The sequence below is a fragment of the Fusarium phalaenopsidis genome (genome assembly GCF_050370095.1).
Source record: "Fusarium phalaenopsidis strain FUZ10S chromosome Unknown contig_32302, whole genome shotgun sequence".
NCBI lineage: Eukaryota > Fungi > Ascomycota > Sordariomycetes > Hypocreales > Nectriaceae > Fusarium > Fusarium phalaenopsidis.
Window position 1 is genome coordinate 6,007,589 of NW_028145405.1, and position 20,297 is coordinate 6,027,885.

Sequence of the window (20,297 nt, forward strand, 5' to 3'; positions counted from 1 at the left end):
CTACCTACCTACTTGAAATAGATTTTTAGATAGCAACGCTAATACGCCATTCGTTTGTCTGGATACATGTAAATTGCCTTCCATCCCGCGATATAGAGAAACCAGCTCCCTTCCAAGAGGATCAGGCTCTGCACCCGGCGCTTCGTGGTGAATGCGGATTGGTAGCTTTTCCTGCAGCAAGAGTCAGGCTGGCTGTGCTGCGCGGGGCTTTGCTCTCTTCAGTTTGCTGCCTGGTTCACCCAACAATCAGGCTCTCTTGCGTCCGACATCACTCGCAGCCCAACGATCTCAAGCAGAAGATACAGTGCGTATGACTCGGTCGAAAATCACGACGTAGTGTTCGAACTCGAAGATGCGGCGTTTAAAGAACTTGATACGACGTGGGAGGGAGCCCTCGCCGGCACCTTCCTCAAGCACCAACGCCGACCCCGCAAGCACATGCTCAACTGGATCTGGATCATCCCGGCTTGGCCCAGAGCCCACAGAAACTTCCATCCTCCACGAACCCCACGGCCGACCTCAAGATGCGGGTGACGCAAGAGAACCGTCTACCTGGGCGGGTCTTTGGGCCGAAGCATACGGGATAGTCAGAGAGGACCCAGAGAATTCTCACCTGCTGGCGGCATTTGAGGCCTACCTGGGAAACGACAGAGGCTCAGATTCAGATGGTACGTGTTGAAGAGGCCATGCCGTCTCTTGCCTTGACAAGCAGATGAGAGATGTACCTAACTCTTCCAAGAAGCTCCCGCTGCCCCCGAGGATGAGACAATACGTCTTGGTCTGATCCAAAAGCTCGCCCAAGAGAAACTTGAGGGGCTCTCGGAAGCCCGTCTCGCCTTCTCCCTCCGTGGAAGACGTATCGTCGTGCGGAATGCCGTCCTCAAAGCTGTAAAATTGGTTTCGAGCTTCAAGCCCATCATCAATGGCGCCGTTGCGGCTGAACCGCATGCCGCCTTGGCTTGGGCTGGCGTTTTGACTCTTCTTCCAGTGAGCTTGGACTTTGATCACTTACTTTACACTCCTACTGTTGAGCCAATGCTAAGATGTGCCGTGATCAGATGCTAGAAAATCTCTTCCAGCAAGACGAGGATGCAGCGAATGGCTTAACCAACATTTTGTTCCTTCTTATCCGGTACCAAGGGCTCCAAGAGTCGATTCTTGGTGCCGAATTCGAGGACGCAAGGTGTGTACCCCATAGCCTGAAAGAACTGAACATAGAGCTTGAAGCTAACCGTCTCAAGTCAAACTGAAAATGCCCGCCAGCTGCTCTCAAGCATCAGAACCAAGCTCGTCAGCGTCTACGCCCAAGTCTACATGTATCAGATTCGATTTGTCCTACAATACGCCAGGGGCAGAGTCCGCCGTGCTCTCAGAAACACCGTGAGCGCCGATGGGTGGAAGCAGATGTGGAGCGAGATCGAATCTAGCAGCCGCCTCATCGACCAAGGTGTGCAAGATCGACTTGCAGTCAGAGCACTAGAGACCTGGCGACGGGTGAATGACATCGAAACAAGAGCCGAGAGAATTGAGTCCTTGCAGCAGGCCACACTAGCAGCGGTGCAGGTGGGTGACCCAAGACAAGTACCCTTTCGCAGATTGATGCCAAATTCTGACATATACATCTTTCTCGTCAGACTGGAAACGAGGCAGAGCTCTTACTGTCACTACCGTTTGCGGGAAATGCCATCTTTGATTCCGCCGAGACCTTGGGTGCTGACGCCCCTTGCCTACCGGGGACCCAACGCCGTATTCTGAGCGAGATCCAGGACTGGGCAGAGAACCCCAATGGAGAAGCGATTTTCTGGCTACATGGCATGGCAGGGACAGGAAAAACCAGTGTTGCCTTAACAGTTGCGAACGCTCTTAACGAACGAGAACCGTTCACGGCTGGAAGAACGCCCCCAAGCACCGCTTTCCTCGGCGCTAGCTTCTTCTTTAAGCAAGGCGATGCTACCAGAAACAATACGAAGACCTTCTTTCCAACTCTGGCTAGATGCCTGGCGGAAGTATTTCCTGATTTCAAATCACACATCGTCAGTGCCATAAATGAGAGATTGGCGATTGGAACGAAGGCACCATCGCAGCAGCTTAGACATCTGATTATTGAGCCTCTCTCTGTCCTTGATGAGGAGACATATTTGCCCGTTCGACTTGTGGTTGTGGTTGACGCACTGGATGAGTGCTTGGAACGAGAAGAAGCCAAGGTGCTCCTGGAAATGCTCGCGACTCTTGAGCATCTCCATCAAGTCCAACTTCGGCTCTTGATTACCAGCAGACGGGACAAGCACCTTGTTGGAGGCTTTGAAAGACTTCCTAGCGTCCTGTACCGGCCTATCCTTCTTGATAAAGTGCAGACATCTTCGGAAAAGAACGGATCGACGGACGATATCACGTTCTATCTCTCGTACACCTTGGCCAAGATCGCCGAAAAGCACGGCGTCTCGCAGAACTGGATTGATGAGGCAGATGTTCACAAGCTCAGTCAAAAGGCCGATGGTCTTTTCATCTACGCAGCCACTGCATGCCGCTTTCTGGATGCCGAAGACTTTGCCGACGAGGAGGCTAGACTGGAGCGTCTGGAACAGATCTTTGAAGATGATGGGGAAGTTGACGGCCCCCAACAGAAAGTCGACGAGATTTACCTCAAGGTTCTGTCGTTCCCACATCTGGCCCGTTCCACGAAAAAGACAAGAGAGAGAATTTATTCTCGCACAGGCACAGTCCTTGGCTTTCTCGCGGTTCTCTTTGAGCCTGTCTCCGTTTCTTCACTTGGAGTCTTGGTCTCCCTCTCAAAAGAGACGCTAGATGAAATACTGCGTCAACTGAATTCGATTGTGAGCGTCCCCCAGGACGAGAAATCCCCTCTTGGGCTCGTGCATCTATCGTTCCGCGATTTTATCTTGAACGAGGAGCGATCCAAGCAGTTGCAGTTCCGGATCGAAGAAACTGCAATGCATCGGAAGGTCTTACAGCGTTGCCTTGACATCATGTCCTCAGAGCTTTGTCAGGATATTTGCAAAGTCATCTTGCCAGCAAAGCTGGCTTCTGGGGTACCGCGCCGCCAGATAGAGCAGAGCATCCCTCAGCATCTGCGATATGCGTGCCGCTATTGGATCGATCACCTCGCCAAGTTGGATCAAGACGATCGCCTGGAGAATGAGTTGCAGGATACTGGAGAGATCCATGCGTTCCTCAAAGAGCGGTTCTTGTACTGGCTCGAAGCCATGAGTTTCATTGGGGAGACACCAACGACCATTACTATGATCAACAAGCTGGAGGCCATGATAAATGTAAGATGCCCCTTTGTGCCATTCACTAGATTCAATAACTGATAGTGATAATTAGCCGTCTGATTCCCCTGGACTATTTTCCTTTGTCTATGACGCCAGGCGCTTTGTGCTTGCAAATAGATGGATCATTGATCATGCTCCCTTGCAGATTTACGCCTCTGCGCTTATCTTCAGCCCACAGAATAGTGTGATTCGCTCCCAATTCACAGATCTGATGCCTCATTGGATCATCCAGAGACCGACTACCGAAGAGAGTTGGACCCCGCTGATTACTACTCTTGGCGGCCCGACCTCTTGCTTCGGTGTTGCTTTCTCGCCCACCGAAGACTTGGTAGCGTCTGTATCCTGGGATGGGACGACAAGTTTGTGGGACTACATCACGGGGACCGAACGATTCAAGTTCGAAGGGCGTGGGCCTGGGGGGACGCAACGTGTCTCTTTCTCAGCTGATGGCAAAAGAATTGCAATTGGATTATACAATGGGGCACTACAAGTGAGGGATTTTACCAAAGACAAGGTTATCGAATTAAGGGACGACACAGAGACTATTGAGTACGTCGCATTTTCACCTCGGAGTAACAGCATCTTGGCATCAGCAGCGGTTAGTGGCACGCGGTTGATATGGAATGTCGACGAGAGGCGGATAATCCACAAATGCAGCCGTTCAGGCAATGGTTTTGGAGAGCCAGTTTCATTCTCTGGAGACGGTAGCCTGGTCTACTTTTCAGGGCACGGAAGAGGCCAACCTTCTGTGTTGATGAATGCGGAAACAGGAGACTGTATCGAGGCGCCCGAGACTGGGGAAGACGACTCCATTTTGAAAACCGCATTTTCTATCGATGGCCAAACTGTGGCAACGGCCACAGAGAAAAAAGTCACAATCAAGGATTTATCAACAGGGACTCGACGCTTTCAAGGACCATCCGAGGAGGTCATGCACATGGCCTTCTCACCAGATGGAAAGGTGTTGGCTCTTGTGATTGATAAACAGCATGTTAAGCTTCATGATGCGAAAACATGGGCTGTCATTGGAAGCTTTTACACCACTGGACGGATTTACCAGATTGCATTCTGCAGAGACGGCAAAACGATCGCGTCATGCGGCGTGGCTGGTCTTGAGCTTTGGGATACGAGTAGTATTACCAAAGAACGACCGGTGGAGATATTGCCGCGATTTGGAAGTTTGATCTTTCTACCCAAAGGCAATGACCTGGAGCTCAGTTGTTCAATCTCTAGGTCCAGAACATGGGACGCGTCTGGTGGACATGTCAAATCATGGCCCTTGGATTCACCAGCCGTTGACTCGAGCACCTCCCCAGACAAAAGATTTGTCGTGACGAGGTACCCGAGGACCAAGGTATGGGATAGCAGCATGTCGAGGCTGTTGTTTGAAACCGAAACCAAGGAGCGAGAGAAGATCGTTTTTTCCCGGGACGGCACTCGCATGGCGTTGTCAGGCCCCAGCAAGTTGCGGGTATTTGATACGAAAACATTCAAAGAGAGTTGGAGGCCAGCCCTGCCAAATGATGGACGGATAAAACATTTTACAATCTCACCAAATGGCCAGTTCATCGGATTCTTTCTAGGAACACCAAATCTTGCCGATGGAATTGGCTTGTGCTATCAATTTCAGTTGTGGGACCTTGCAACGCAGAAATCCAAACTGTTGTTGGCTTTCGGGGATGCGGACGTGCTAGAAAACATAATCTTCTCTCCGGATGGCCAATTGGTTGCCCTGATGTGGTCAGTTTATGATCTTGGCAGCGCGACTGTTAGGCTCATAGAGGTAGAGACAGGGAGGGACAGGGGCAAGATATCGCACAGGAAAAGTCGTCATTTCAAACCCGTCTTCCACATTGACAGCCAGCTCTTGGTATCAGTGAAGGATGGCCATTTTATCACGGGGTGGGATACGAAAGATTTGAGCGAGAAATTCTCCTTTGAAGGCACTGACAACATTTCTATCTTCGCGGACTGGAGTCTTTTCATCCCATCGACAGGACAACTTGTAGCAGTAAAAGATGATACCGATGGAAATTCATTCTTCATAATTCATCAGTGGGAGATTTCTACTGGTAGGGAGATTGGGAGGCATAGAATCGAAGGTTCGGCACGTGGGCTACAGCTTTCCGACGATGGCCGATGTTTGACAAGTCCTAGGGGGAGACTTCCTCTCTCATCGCCTCCCATCATGAGCGGCGAGAAAGCCTACTTAGGGGAGTTTCAAAAAGGCTGGCAGGATCTCTACGTGGGTGGGCAATGGGTCTTCCAGGGGCTGACGAGGCTTCTTTGGCTTCCGCGCCAGCATCAAGGAGTCTGTGGGATCGCGAGCGGTGGAACCGTTGCTCTTGAAAGTAGTGATGACGGAGTCAGGGTTATCAAATTCGACCTTGCCAAGACGCCGTTGGTGACCGGCCGAAGTGATGTAGTTTAGCTACGGTTTCTTGATTGGCTGCTTAATTTCTCATGTCTGGTTCTCGTTTCTTCTAACAATTCCATGTTGATTTTGTATGTTTTTTCCCCTAGACTTTATTAGAATAAATGACCGCACGGGTTTTAGGAGCTTGATGGATGCTGTCTCGCTTCTATGTCTGCCTAGAATTGGTTTTTAATAATGGTTTGGTGTAGAGGGCCAAGAAACTGTCATAGAGAATTCTCAAGGAGGCTACGATGGGAAAGACAGTAATAAGCTCGGTTGACGAGTTTGTTTGGTGGAATGGCTTGAAACGGGAGGTGGTTCGTGTATAGTGAAAATGCTGTGAATGTAGACGAGTGGGCATAATAACTAGGAATTAAAAGAAAGAGTGTCTTGTAGTCTAACAGTATAATTTTATAAATTCAAGCTTAGCTTGGGAGATAAAAAGCGTCAAACATTATAAAAAGACCCGGAGGATTCAGACTGATCTTGGAATCAGTTATCACTAGGTTACATAGTCCGTCTTCTTTGATCTGTGTCAGTGGACTACGCCTCAATCCTTCTGTCCAAGCGGGTCTTTGCTTACGACAATATCGGTTTGCCATCTCTGCTTACGCTGTCGTCAGCACCTTCATCCCAGTACACAACTTCGACAAACACAAATCAACATGCCAAACCTTGACGGATAGTTCTTTCATTTTGTGGAGTGGCTGTACTCCCTGCCGCCGACTTTGACGCTGTAATGGGCCGCGCAGTAGCCGTCGCCGATGCACCGGCGTCCGTGTTCGCCGCCGAGCTCATCGAGGCGTATCCAGAGGCCAAGGTGGTACTCAACTATCGACGCGACGTGGACGCCTGGCACAAGAGTGCCTCGAATACGCTTGCGCGAGCTCAGCATCACTGGCCACTATTTCTGCTCTCGTGTCTAGACAAGGAGTGTTTTTGGTCCTGGCATCTTTATGTGCGCTTCATGTGGCCCGGCTTGTTCCGGGCTATTGATGGGAATATTGAGACGGGCATTGCGCGGTGCGGAAAGTGGGCTGCCCGAGGTGAGTTTCCGCTCTTGTCTTTGTGATCATGCTGACATTGTTTGTAGCACATTATAACATGGTTCGTGGCATGGTCTCCAAAGAGAGACTTCTGGAGTGGAGCGTCGAAGATGGATGGGAGCCTCTGTGCGAGTTTCTGGGCAAGCCAGTTCCGGATGAGCCGTTTCCACATGAGAATGCTGCTGTGGGATGGGCGGGACAGGAGATGAAGTTGGGCAAGAGATATATCATGGGTGCGGTGAGGAACTTGGCAGTGTTGGGAGCTGTGGGAACTGGAGTTTGGGCTGCTGTGTACTACAGATTTTATGCTTGATGGAGGTTATGATTTGGAGTCATGATGGTTACCACGCGGTCGTCAAAAAACATAAGACACTAAATCAACCCTCTGCAGCTATTACGACAAAATAGACTAAGTCTAAGGCCTAAGACTTTAAGAAAAATATCATAAGTAATTAAATAGTATTAAAAGTAATTTTATTATTATTACCCTTATTTATCTCTTATTTTGCTCATGTTTAGACTATTATCACTTCTCCTATCTTAGCTGACGCGGGCGTCTTGGTGTCTCAAGTTTTTTTACGACCCCGTGGCTACCTCACCAAGTGGCCCCAAAGAGCACCCCTGGATGGACCATCAGCTGGAACGGGCCCATCATGTCGCAGAAAAAGCTGGAGTTGTACACACGCGCACGGAAGATACGCAGTTTTTGAGCTACGGCTCGGGCCGTTCAACATTCCCCTTTAGCAGATCTATATCGTCGTCAAAGCGAGACGTAACCCTTCAGCCGGCAAGGACTCCAACCAGGTCACAACGGTGATACTTCGGCTACCACTGAGTCTCGCACGAGACCAAGTCCCCGGGAAGGTGGGGCCATAGTTCTCTAACAGATGAGGTGACATTTACCACATAGTTTAGTTATCTTAGTAACACTGAAGCCAGGTTCAGACAAAAGTAAACCTGGGATGGGCTGGATTCTAACCAAATATGACAAACTCTAAACAGCGCTAGAGCTCGCATGAATCCTCCTATTCAGGCATTAGTGGAGACGCGTTGGGGTACTGAGCCAACCGGACAGGGCTAGACTCGGACAATCACTGAGAGAACGAGACAACAACAAGGATGCGTTCAGTACCAAGAAAATATAGAAGGGCAACATGATCCCATCCTGAACTTTCAGACCCATTAGCCCGACAAAGTTTGACTCCGACATCAGAACCACGGATATAGTACCTGCAGCAAATCGATTAGCGAGCGTCCAATACCGATATCTATTGCTTTTATTTTTATTTTCCCTTTTCTCACTTTATTTCTTTTATTTTCCACTCTCCTGGGAACGACGCCAAAGCTCAAACTAACATAGGGTCAAACCAACAGACGGACGGTTGGGCTTCGGCGCGGCCCGCGTTGCAACAAATGTCTTCGGCAATGGACAAGGGGCACGACAGTGGTGGCGGTCATGCACAAACCTCCATGTCCACACTCACCGCCTCCTCCTCCTCGAACTATGCCTCTAGCGTGTCTGGTGACAGCCAACACCAGAGCGGAGCTAGCGGGGGTATCCCTGGCACACCCTCGAGCCGGCGCTCAGGGGGATGGGACCGGCAAACGCTTTCCCCGGCCGCGGCTGCAAGGGCTAGAGCTGAGGATGTGGGCATTCCCAGAGTTGAGATGATTGTTGCTTGACTGACTGTTGAGAAATAGCCTACGATCGAAGACCAAGTTGTTTTTCGGCCAATCAGTGTACTAGATGAGTCTTCTGATTCTTCAGATGAATATGTGTCGAGTTATCGGCCTTTGGAACGGTAAGAATTACCTGGTAGATCGGTTAATGTTCATCTGTACTGACTTGGCAAAGGAGTTCCACTCGAGTCACCGCGTCACGTTCCAAACGCTTCTTTCAGTCTTTGGTCAAGAAGTTCAACAAACCCTCTGTTCGTACGTTTCCCTCTCCCGGTTCTGACAAGTCATTTGTATCCGAGAATTAATCAAACAATTCACAGGTTACGGCTTAGTGCCAAACAGCCAGGTATGTTGCCGTCTCACCCGTCATATGTACGCTTGGATAGTGCTAATGCGCTTTCGTCTTAGCAAGAACAAGACAGAAATAGTATGGAGTGAGGCCGCCACTCCCTCTAGCTTGCGTACTGACAGATTGCGCTAGCCATTCAGCACACCATCATGATCGATATCTTCAGAGGGCAGCTTCACTTATCACCTATCTCATCAAAACCGAAGCGGGTTCTTGATGTCGGCACTGGCCCTGGAACATGGGCGTTGGTAAGTTTTTATCATTGAACCAAAGTGATGATTTGCATCTGTTGCTGACATTTTCCATAGGAATTTGGCAAGTCTCTTTTTCACATTCATGTTCACTGCCATTGAAGCTAACAATCGTGGCGTCGGTTGATAGCCCAAAAACATCCATACTGTTCCGTTCTAGGCGTTGACATCGAGCCGGTCCATCCGCCTTATACCAGATCCAACTGTACCTTTTTGACAAAGGATATTACCCACGAGTGGGACTTTACCAGCGGCGGCAACTTTGATTTTATCCACGTTCGACAACTCGGCGATATTCAGGAGAAAAGGACATTAATCCAAAGGTGTTTCGACAATCTGAAGCCTGGAGGATGGGTCGAATTTACGGAATGGATCGCGATTTTACAGTCGCCGAATCATTCATTGCGTGGCACCGCATTCCGCAAATGGAATGATCTGCTAGAGCAAGGAATGCGCCAGTGCGGTACAACGCTATACTACCCGGACAAGCTGAAGCCATTGCTGCAGGAAACAGGCTTTGAGCATATCATCGAGACCAGAAACGGCGCCACGACAAATGCGTGCTACCCTGGGAAAAAGCTGCAGCGCATAGGTCACCTGATGACGCAGAATTGGCTCCTTATTCTTGAGCCATTGACGATGCCTGTTTTTACGCAGGCGTTGGGCTGGACTCCGGATGAAGTCAAGACGTTTCTGGTTGATGTGCGGAAGGAAATTGGTAACACACAATACCATTCCTTCATGACGCTGTGAGTACCATCTACACCTTTGTCAAAACCTCTTGTGCTTACAATTGTCATCCAGAATAACTATTTGTGCCCAAAAGCCGTTGAATAGTTCGGCTACGTCGTCAATGTCGGCCTCAGTCTCCGAATCTTCTCTTCCCACGGGGAAGTAGGTCCTTTTCTTGAACTGGACGCACACGTTGAACACGACCCGGAAAGCTACTTTCTTGAAGAGGTCACTTGCGAACCTAGACTTAAACGTGACCAATAATCGGCAGCACATGGTTCGACAGAATGGGGAGACCTGTCCCACGTTCGGGTTGGCTTGCATGCAGTGACATCCACGCGACGTCTAGGTTACAATCTTCTTTTGACAGGGAATTCTTGATAACTGGGATGATATCAAGAAAATATGGAGTCCCTGCATGAACGAGACCCTTTCAAAGGAGGGGAAGGTGGCATCTTCTGCACCACCGTCTTGTCAATGACATGTCAGCTAGACCCAAGATGTTAATAAACCCCGGAAGATCTGACCTGCTGCTGCTCGGGCATTTTCGTGTAGATCATATCATCCACTCATTTTTACTGTGCCTCAAACATGCCGTTATAAGATGTTCCTCCTAAAATAGCAATGCGACTTGACACCACACACACTGGATCGTTGGTAACGGTTTGGGACCAACACATCCCGGTTTAGAACGCGACTCCTCTAAACTGGGCCGAGCCTGAGACCGAGTTCTAGGGTCCCCTTGTCGCATCTCAGCGCCGTGATTGGCAACGACAGAAGCAGACCCAACAGCAAGGTAACCACCTACCATCTGGGACGGAGCCGAGATGTGGATACCGTTGACGTGGCAGTGCTGAAGTTTATGGCCCTCCATGTTCCAACGTTGCAAGGCAGATCAGTGCCAAAAGTAGTACTACGTATTCGAACTAACGTCTTGATGGTATGATATCCGACGTCCCGTGGAAAATGGAAAGGAGCTGTCGATATATGTACATTCCAAGTTTACCATGAACCGGTTTGTGAGCGTGAATAAGCAATGGTGAACTATACCACGCTCTGATTGGTTAGAGTAGTTCCACTCGAGGGGCAATGCGCTTTTTAAAACACTGCGTTACGCGTTAGGCGATGCCCTCTTGTTGGAAAATAAGACTCCTTCGACAGCCGTTTTTCATGCTTCAAGGTGGCCTTAGACATAAAGCAACCAAGCCTAGGCATGGTGCTTCATAAGTATGTGGTAGATGGTGCATTGGGGTCGGCCAATTTGCACAATTATCTAACAAAGCAGCAACCTGATGATGGATGGTATAAAGCCATGACGGGTAAAGCAGATGTTGGTTCCAGCAAAGCCGGTTGGAGTATATGCACGGGAGCCATGCCCGCTTACCCGATGGTTCTAACTGCCAACAATTACCCATAATTGGCAGTGCATCCATGACAATGGACCAACTACTGTACTGTAACCTTCATCCTTCCATACTGCAAGGTGGTACACCGCATGGTCCGAACTCGAATTTGAGCCGGTTCATGCATTAGTGGGGTAGACTAGGAGCGGGCAATTGAACGAACATGAACCGGGTCAATGTCCTGATGTGGTAGGTAAGCTCATGGGCTGATTGCCGGACGTCTTTTGGATCTCTCGGGCCGTATTTGTATGTGGTGCTTATGCGTGCCATGTTTGTGGCGTAACCCGCGACCCTTCCTCTCTCGTGTAACTCTTTCCTCTGGAATGAATCTCTGAGAATACCTTTGTCACTCCACTTCTGTTCTACGCGATGACTTCACAGGTTTCACAATGGCGGGAGCCAATTGCCATTGTGAGCATGGCTTGTCGTCTCCCAGGCGGCATCGACAAACCACTAGACCTGTGGGACCATGTTCGAGCAGGACGTTCGTCGGCCACGGCGATACCAAAAGATCGGTTCAATGCCGAGAACTTTCTGTCCATGGATCCCAATCAGAAGGGAGCTCAGGCGTTTCGAGGTGCTCACTTTGTCAAAAGGGACATCAAGCAGTTCGATCACAAGTTCTTTGGGATAAGCAAAGACACGGCGACAGCTATGGATCCACAGCAAAAGCAATTGCTCGAGGTTGTCTACGAATGCCTCGAGTCGGCCAACATTTCCATGGAGACGATCTCCAAGTCCAAGATTGGCTGCTATTGTGCCATGTTTGTTGCCGATTATCACGACATGCTGATGCAGGACCCTGAATATCTTCCAACATTTATCGCCATTGGAACAACACGGACAATGCTTGCAAACCGCATCAGTCATGCACTTGATCTTGGTGGCCCCAGGTATGTGGTTCTTTCAAAAAGTTGATTACAGTGCTGACACATGCGATTCATGCAGTGTCACGATCGACACAGCCTGTTCCGGCGCCCTGGTTGCCCTGCATCTCGCCTGCCAAGCACTGCAAGCTGGGGAGTGTGACGGCGCTGTGATTGGTGCATCCAACCTTTTTCTGAGTCCAGATTATGCACTGTCTTTGACACGTCTTGGCGCAATTGCTGCAGATGGTCAGTGTAAGACATTTGACGCCAGCGCCAATGGATATGGACGTGGCGAAGGAACCAACGCCGTCTATGTAAAAAGACTGAGCGATGCGATTAGAGATGGGGATAATATTCGAGCCGTCATTAGGGGCACCTCATCTAACAGGTACGTCTCCAGGCAAGATTGGCACAGTTCGGGTTCACTGACAAGTTCAGTTCTGGTGCTACTCCAGCAATTACGGAACCTTCGGGACGAGCTCAGGCAGATACCATCCTGCAGGCTTATGCCCAAGCAGGAATTAATGACTTTAGTGAGACGGGATACTTTGAGTGCCATGGAACAGGCACGCCCGTGGGCGATTGCATAGAGTTGGGAGCCGTGGGTTCAGTTTTTGCTGCCAGTCACAAATCCCAAGATGCACTTTGGGTTGGTTCTGTAAGTTTCATTCTATTCCTGTGAGAAAACCATGGGCTAATAAGCAAACAGACAAAACCGAATGTGGGACACTCAGAGGCTGCTAGTGGTTTGAGCAGTCTCATCAAGGTAGTTTTGGCCTTGGAAAAGGGAGAGATTCCTCCCAACACCAATTACAAGACACCCAACCCCAAAAGTATAGTATTTCCTAGTTCCTGTACCTATCTTGGATTCAACTGACCATGATTCGTTCAGTCGACTTTGAAGGATGGAGAGTTCGTGTTCCGACCAGCCCCCAGCCTTGGCCTTCCAAGTCGATACGCCGAGCAAGCGTCAACTCGCTTGGTATCGGTGGATCTACTGCGCATGCTGTCGTTGAGTTTTACGAGCCGCCCAAATTGACCAACGGGTCTACCAACGGCCACCACGAGGAGCCCAAGGTGACGAACGGGTCGGTCAATGGCCACCATGAGGAGCCCAAACTGACCAACGGGTCGGTCAATGGCCATCATGAGGAACCCAAACTGACCAACGGGTCTGTCAATGGCCATCATGAAGAAGGGGAAAAGCCGTCCTTCCTGGTGTTCACATCTGGTGCCTCTCGCAGCTCTCGAGACACAAACACACAAAACCTCCTGGAGTTTCTTAAAACTCACGATGAATGCCACAGCTTCACGGAGCCCCTTATCACAGCGCTGAATGCTCGAAGCCAGATCCATACCCGGCCATGGAAGTCGTACGCTGTTGCCCAGACAGTTGACGGTCTCATCCAACAGTTGGAGAACAACGCCCTGAAATCGAATTCAGCACCGTCAAGTGCTGATGCACCTCGGGTTTTATTCGCATTCACAGGCCAAGGTGCTATGTGGTCCCAGATGGGTAAACGTCTTCTCGAGGCATTCCCTGTGGCGCGCAACACCTTGCACAATCTTGAGCAGGTCATTGGAGAACTTCAGTCATCGAATAAGTCGGCTTGGTCCCTGATAGGTACGTCCCACGACAATTCCAATTTGATGCCTGGTGGTTACTGACTTCTTTATAGACAAGCTGACTGCCGAGCTCTCACAAGAAGAGATTGACTCGCCGGCACTCGCCCATCCTCTTTCCATGGCGGTCCAAATCGCACTGGCAGATGTTCTTTTCAGCTGGGGCGTCCTTCCAGATGCTGTTGTTGGCCATTCAGGTGGAGAGACAGCCGCTGCGTACGCTTGTGGTGCTCTTACCGCCAAGGAAGCCATCACGGTCGCTTACTATCGAGGAATCGCCTGCGAGAACGCCCCTTCGGGTGCCATGCTGGCCTGTAGGAGTGCACCAAAGGCGAAAGAGTTGCAAGATGCATTGGAGCGACACGATGTGCAGATTGCGTGCTTCAATGGTCCTCAGAATCTGACTCTCGCAGGCTCTGCTGAGGGAGTTAAGAATGTGGCCGCCGAGCTTAGCAGTCATGGCATTATGGCCAGGGCCGTCGCTGTGACTCGAGCCTACCACACTCGTGCCATGAAGAGTGTGGTGGATGAGTACATCGGTAACCTTAAGGGTGTTCTGCATCCCAAGGCTGGACGGGTTCCCATGTACTCCTCTGTTACAGGTCTCGAGCTGAAGGGGACCGAGGTTGATGCCGACTACTGGGGGGCAAACCTCGTATCCCCAGTTCTTTACACTGATGCAGTGATTTTGGCCATGACTCAAGCAGACCGCAAGTTGGATCTGTGTGTCGAGCTTGGGCCTCATTCACTGCTTTCTCGTCCTACCTCTGAGATTATGAAGTCTCTCCCTGATTCGCCCCAGCTCCCCTATTTCTCTACCATGCTTCGAAATGCAGACTCGAGCCAACAGCTGCTGAGCCTTGCCGGAGACTTGGTCCTCAATGGAAAGCAGTTGGATCTGGAGCAAGTCAACAGCGCCAGGTCAGGCAAGTCCGGACGTCTTCCCAATGACCTTCAAGACAACATTCCCCCTTATGCTTGGGACTACTCATCGACACCGTGGACCGAGCCACGAAACAGCCTGGAATGGCGGTTCCGTAAATCACCACGGCATGAGATTCTGGGATCCCGTTGTCGAGGAGTGAATCCATCAGCTCCCACATGGAGGAACAAGGTCTCGATAGAAGATGCGCCTTGGCTCGTTGACCATCAGGTATGGAAAGAGAAGATATCTTACAAGACAAAGCTAACTCCAGACAGGTCAATGGCATTGTGACATTTTCCTTCACTACCGGCATAGCAATGGTGGTGGAGGCCATGATGCAAGTGCAAGAAGAGACCAAAGAGATCGATTGGGCGACTCGTTCATTCGAATTTGAAGATTTTGTCTTTTCAAATTCCATCATTCTTCCTGACGAATCGCCCATCGATCTCTTTCTCACACTGATCCCGGAAAACGACAATGCCAGATCTGACGAGACATGGTATGACTTTACCATTTCCTCACTGAGAGGCGACGTTGATATCCGCCATTGTCATGGCAAAGCTGCAGTCCTGGAAAGTGAGTGATGAATGTCAAAATGACTGATGGTCCAAGCTGACAACTTCTAGCGGGCAAAGATGATGGTGCTCTTCTGCGCAGAACCTCTTGGCACCATATGCCTCTCAAAGTACCATTGAAGAGCTACTACAAGACTCTGGAAAGAGTTGGCTATGGCTATGGTCCCAAGTTCCAGCTTCTAAATGAAGTTCGGGTTCGCCCAAGCCTCTCGGCTTGTTCTGCCAAGATCGACATGACGTCGGTTGCCCAATCCCCTATTCCCGGCCAGCGGTATCTCTTGCATCCAGCAATGATGGATGCGGTTCTGCAAACACCCGCATTGGCTAATCGCTCTGGGTACTTCCAAGAGATCGATACATTGCTGCTGCCATCCAAGATGAAGAGAATCTCGATCCGCATGCCCGCTGAGAACACGGACATCGCGTCTTGCACTACCAACACATCGCCCGTGGGTTTTGGTCGGATAGAAGGTACCGTTGAGTGTTACGATGCGTCGTCGAGACCTTTCTTTGTCGTGGAAGGTCTGCAGATGGACAGAGCCACGGGTGATGACCAAACTACTCTCCCCTGGCTGAGGCTTATCTGGAGACCCGACATCGGCGACATCTCGAATGTTGAGAATTCCATCCAGATCAAGAGTCTTCCGGCAGAGAAGAAGCTTGTCAATCTCGAGAACTTGGTCAAGGAGCTCATACCACTCATAGTCGAGAATGGTATCAAGAAAGGCCAAGACTTGCCCCCTCACTTGCAAAATTACCATTCGTGGATGCTTGACCAGGCCGAGTTGCTCAAAGAAAGGCTCGTGGCGCGTCGCCAGCAGAATGGATTTGCGACAGTACAAGATGCTATCGCAAATATCGTCTCAAACTCGGGGATTCCTCAGACTGTCGATGCATCTATCGTATCTCAACTGGCCATCAACATGGCAAGGATCTTCCGAGGAGAAGTCGAAGCACTGGCAGTTTGGCTAGAGAACGATCTGTTGTACAGGTTCTACGAGGAGAGCATCTTCACAACGAGCATGAACCAAAAACTCCTATCTACTGCCGAACTCTTGGCACACAAGAATCCCAACATGAGAATCTTGGAGATTGGAGCTGGAACTGGTGGTGCGACAACTGAGTTGCTGCGCGGCTTCTCCAGGGCTGGAGGGCCAAACGCTTACCAGTCCTTTACTTTTACCGACATCTCGGCTGGTTTTTTCGACAAGGCGAAGAAGAAGTTTGCTGAGTGGGACCGGATCGAGTTCAAGACTCTTGATATCGAAAAGGATCTTTCTCAGCAAGGCTTTACTGAGGACTTGGAGAAGTACGACCTTGTGGTTGCAGCGAATGTAGGTCCCAGACATGCGTCATGGCAGGTTCTATTGATTGCTGACCATTCAATGTTAGGTTCTGCACGCAACTGCCGACTTGCCGTTTGCAATGAAGAATATTAGATCTTTGTTGCGTGACGATGGATACCTCTTGGTGGGTGAGCTGTCAGAGGGTAAGCAACATGCTCCGTTTATGTGATTTGCAAGATTAGCTGACATTTGAACTTGTAGACCTTACTTCAGCCAATTTCCTTTGGGTATGTTACCACACATCATCATTTGGATCTCAGGATTAATTCTTTTGTAGGGACCCTTGACTGGCTGGTGGCTACGCCCTCGATCACCTGGCCGGTCTGGACCTGGCCTTACCATGGACGAATGGCGTGCAGAGCTCGCCGAGGATTTCGACAGCGTTTCCGAGATCGAAGCCAGACGCGAAAAGAGCGATGTTGATCAGATCTCTAGCACCATCGTTATGATGGCCAGAGCAAAGCCTGCTGACTATACTCCACCCGAGCCGCTTTCTGGGGAGAAGGTGCACGTCGTTGGAGTCGGTAGCGATTCATCTACACGGGACGGAATTGAAAGATATCTCGGCAAACGTGGTGTTACTGCAACATCCAGTCATCTTGAAGAGCTTGCTTCTCAAGAATGGTCTGGAGACTGGCTCATCATTGTGGACGAGGCTGAAGGAAGCCTTCTTGCTTCTCTTCGACCAGAGCAGCTGGAGGCACTGAAGTCATTGCTAACTAAACCCATCAAGTGCATCTGGGTTACTCAAAAGGTATATCTGGATCCGAAGAATACGACAGGAGGGCTTGTGACAGGTTTTGCACGAACCCTCCGAGGGGAAAACAGTCAAATTGAACTGTACACCCTGGACCTGACCAGCGAGGGTGAGGCTATACCCAACACCATCTACCACGTCTTGGAACGGATCCATTACTCGCATGACGATCCAATCTCCAAACTGGACTACGAGGTGGCAGAGAAGGACGGACAGCTCTGGACATGCAGACTTGTGCAGGATGATCGTCTGGAAAATGCCTTTGGTCCTGCTCGAAAGATGGAGGCACTTGTGACGCAGGCCATGAAGGCTCCGCATCACTTGGTTGTGGGAGAACCAGGAATCTTGGAGAGTCTGACCATGGCTCAAGATGACGAATACTCAACCTTGCCGGATGGACATGTTCTTGTCGAGGTCAGAGCCGTCGGCCTCGACGAACGGGTAAGTACAACTGATATTCCTCCATCGATGTCGTCTCTAACCTTGAATCAGGATGGACGGATTGCCCAGGGATCTCTTCCGGCGACAGAGTTCGGCCGCGAGTGCTCTGGCATTGTCAAGAGCTGCGCTGCTGATGTTACAGCATTCAGCCCAGGAGATCGAGTTGCCGTCATTGGTCAAGGGACTTTTACAACACACTACCTGGCACCTTCACATTGCTGTAGAAAGATACCTGACTGGCTTTCATTCGAGGTGGGGGGAGCTCTAGAATTAGCGAGAGCGTACGGCTAACTGGCGTCTAGGATGCGGCGGCGATCCCTACAAACTTTGTCACTGCGTTGTACGCCCTGACTACGGCTGCGAGAGTCTCAACAGGCCAGGTATGTGTACCACATTGGCCCAGAGTTGACGGGGTATTAACATAGTATTAGAAACTCCTCGTCCTCAACGCCACGTCGAGTCAAGGCATCGCTCTGATCAAGACGGCAACGGCGCTGAAGCTAGATGTTTCCGCCGCCGTCAGTGACAAAAAAGACAAGTCTCTTCTCACCAAACACGGAATCTGCTCCTCCAAGATCTTCGTTGTCCCGACAAGCACCGGCCGTTCCCGTGCCACTGATGGTCAAGCGTTCAAGCTCGTGTTGAACACTCGGTCCGGCCAATATGCAGAGTATTCTCATGTGGTGGCGAACCGTGGAACATATATCGAAATCGGGCTGGGTGAAACTCCTGGCGATGAATTCTACCCTCGACCTAACAAGAATGTCATGTTTGCTTCCATTGATCTGACGGATGCGTATCAAGAGAGCAGTCATGACCTAGGAAAGTAAGTTGTTGACTCTTTTCGTGTTTATTCTCCGATAGCTGACGTTTGGATCACATTAGATTACTGGATCAAGTGATTGACTTGGTTGAGAGGCGAGAAATCGATCTTGACCTGTCGGTTTCGGTGGCTGGGCTTCACTCCCTACCGTCAGCCTTTTCGACACTGTCAGAAGGTGATCAGGGTAAACAGGTCATATCACTTACGAATGTCGATGATGAGCAATTGATCAAGGTATGTGCTCCCAATACTTTTTCGCTCAGGGTTGTATCTAACCGTCATCTAGACACGACCCAAGACTTCTTCTTTCAGTCCACACAAGACATACATCATCACAGGCGGTCTTGGTGGCCTGGGACGCGCAATTGCGGTGTGGATGGCTAGCTATGGTGCTCGGAACCTCGTTCTGGCCACCAGTTCGGTTTCGAGGGCTATGCAGTCTGATGATCTTTTGCAACAATTGTCATCGTATGGATGCAATGCCAGGGTTGAAGTCTGTGATGTGGGTGACTTTGCAGCTGTCGAACGACTCGTCGCTGCGATCGAGACTCCTGTCGGTGGAGTTATTCACTCGGCCTTGAGACTTAGCGTGAGTCTTAATGATTCTCATGTGTATATCCATCTAATCATTTCATCTAGGACCGATTCTTCGAGGACATCACGTTGGAAGACTTTGATGCGGTGTTTGGTCCAAAGGTCAATGGCACGCTGAACCTCCATACATGCCTTCTCAACCACGACCTCGACTTTTTTGTCATGCTCAGTTCGGGTTGCGGAGTCTTGGGTAACGAGGGTCAGTCGAATTACTCGGCAAGCAGCACTTTCCTCGACACCTTTGCCAGATACCGTCAAAGCCTCGGACTCCCAGCCGCGTCTGTCGACCTCGGATTTGTGGAGGACGTCGGAAACATCAGCGAGCGTCCCGAGATCCAGGCTTCTTTGTTGTCCCGTGGACTCAGGCCCATCACAGTGAGGGATGTTCTACGCGTGGTCGAGGGTGCTATTGCAACGGGTTCGCCCAAGAATGCAAACCTGGCTAGAGACTCTTCCTACGATGATTTTTCAAAGAGTCAAATCATCCTCAGCTTTGGCATGATTGACAAAGCTACTGCAGAATGGCAGTCTTGGGCCAAGGACGCCAAGTTTGGTTTATTGCGATCCAGGGCTGCTGACAATGCGGCGATTGATTCCGAGTCTGATGGCGGAGAGAGCGCAGTTCAGACAGCCGTCAAGGCCTTCCGAAACACTCTGGGGCGGGTTGCTGATCTGCCTGAGGGCAAAGAGGCGGCTCTGCAGCCCGTCGTTTGCTCTGCTCTCGTTGCCAAGCTGGCACAGGTACTGTCGATGAAGGTTGGAGAGATCCAGCCTACGAGATCAGCAGTCCAGTATGGCATGGATTCGCTCATTGCCATTGAGGTTAGATCTTGGGCGAGATACGCGTTCCAGATTGATTTGCCCATCAATGATTTGACGAACCCGTATAGTATCCAGGATCTGGCAGCTAGGGTTTCTCGGATGATTGTATGAGGAGGAATTGTCATCTCTCCAGGGGGTTGGAATTTACTACATATCGTGGGTTCTTTTTTCATAGTTTACATTTCCCACTTCCAAGTATAGCCTTGTTGAAATATTTGAGAGACACGTCAACTGTATACACTCTTTGCGTTCTGGAGATCATCATCCCTTCCGACCCAGACCTAGCTTATGCGCACAAGAAAGAGGGTTTGTTCTCTGAGGGTGTATCTTTCTCGCAGGGCTGAACATTCAA

The 20,297-nt window shown here is 50.2% G+C and overlaps 3 protein-coding genes across 3 annotated transcripts; all 3 read left to right on the plus strand.

Moving 5' to 3' along the window:
* Positions 1-352: 352 nt before the first annotated feature.
* LRP88_09222 (uncharacterized protein) lies at positions 353-3,332 on the plus strand (the record flags this gene model as incomplete). Its single annotated transcript, XM_083245712.1, has 5 exons — positions 353-668; positions 740-987; positions 1,059-1,183; positions 1,242-1,563; positions 1,635-3,332. The coding sequence occupies 5 exons, from the start codon at positions 353-355 to the stop codon at positions 3,330-3,332; spliced, it is 2,709 nt and encodes a 902-aa protein (XP_083100206.1).
* Positions 3,333-6,448: 3,116 nt separating this feature from the next.
* Positions 6,449-7,068, plus strand: LRP88_09223 (sulfotransferase family protein; the record flags this gene model as incomplete). Its single annotated transcript, XM_083245713.1, has 2 exons — positions 6,449-6,755; positions 6,803-7,068. The coding sequence occupies 2 exons, from the start codon at positions 6,449-6,451 to the stop codon at positions 7,066-7,068; spliced, it is 573 nt and encodes a 190-aa protein (XP_083100207.1).
* A 4,471-nt stretch (positions 7,069-11,539) lies between these two features.
* Positions 11,540-20,056, plus strand: LRP88_09224 (type I polyketide synthase; the record flags this gene model as incomplete). Its single annotated transcript, XM_083245714.1, has 17 exons — positions 11,540-12,063; positions 12,119-12,427; positions 12,478-12,697; positions 12,749-12,872; positions 12,932-13,663; positions 13,719-14,815; positions 14,863-15,163; positions 15,214-16,496; positions 16,555-16,651; positions 16,710-16,735; positions 16,786-17,706; positions 17,758-17,841; positions 18,009-18,086; positions 18,138-18,532; positions 18,592-18,763; positions 18,816-19,118; positions 19,169-20,056. 17 exons carry the CDS (start codon positions 11,540-11,542, stop codon positions 20,054-20,056), a joined length of 7,554 nt encoding a protein of 2,517 aa, XP_083100208.1.
* Positions 20,057-20,297: the final 241 nt, after the last annotated feature.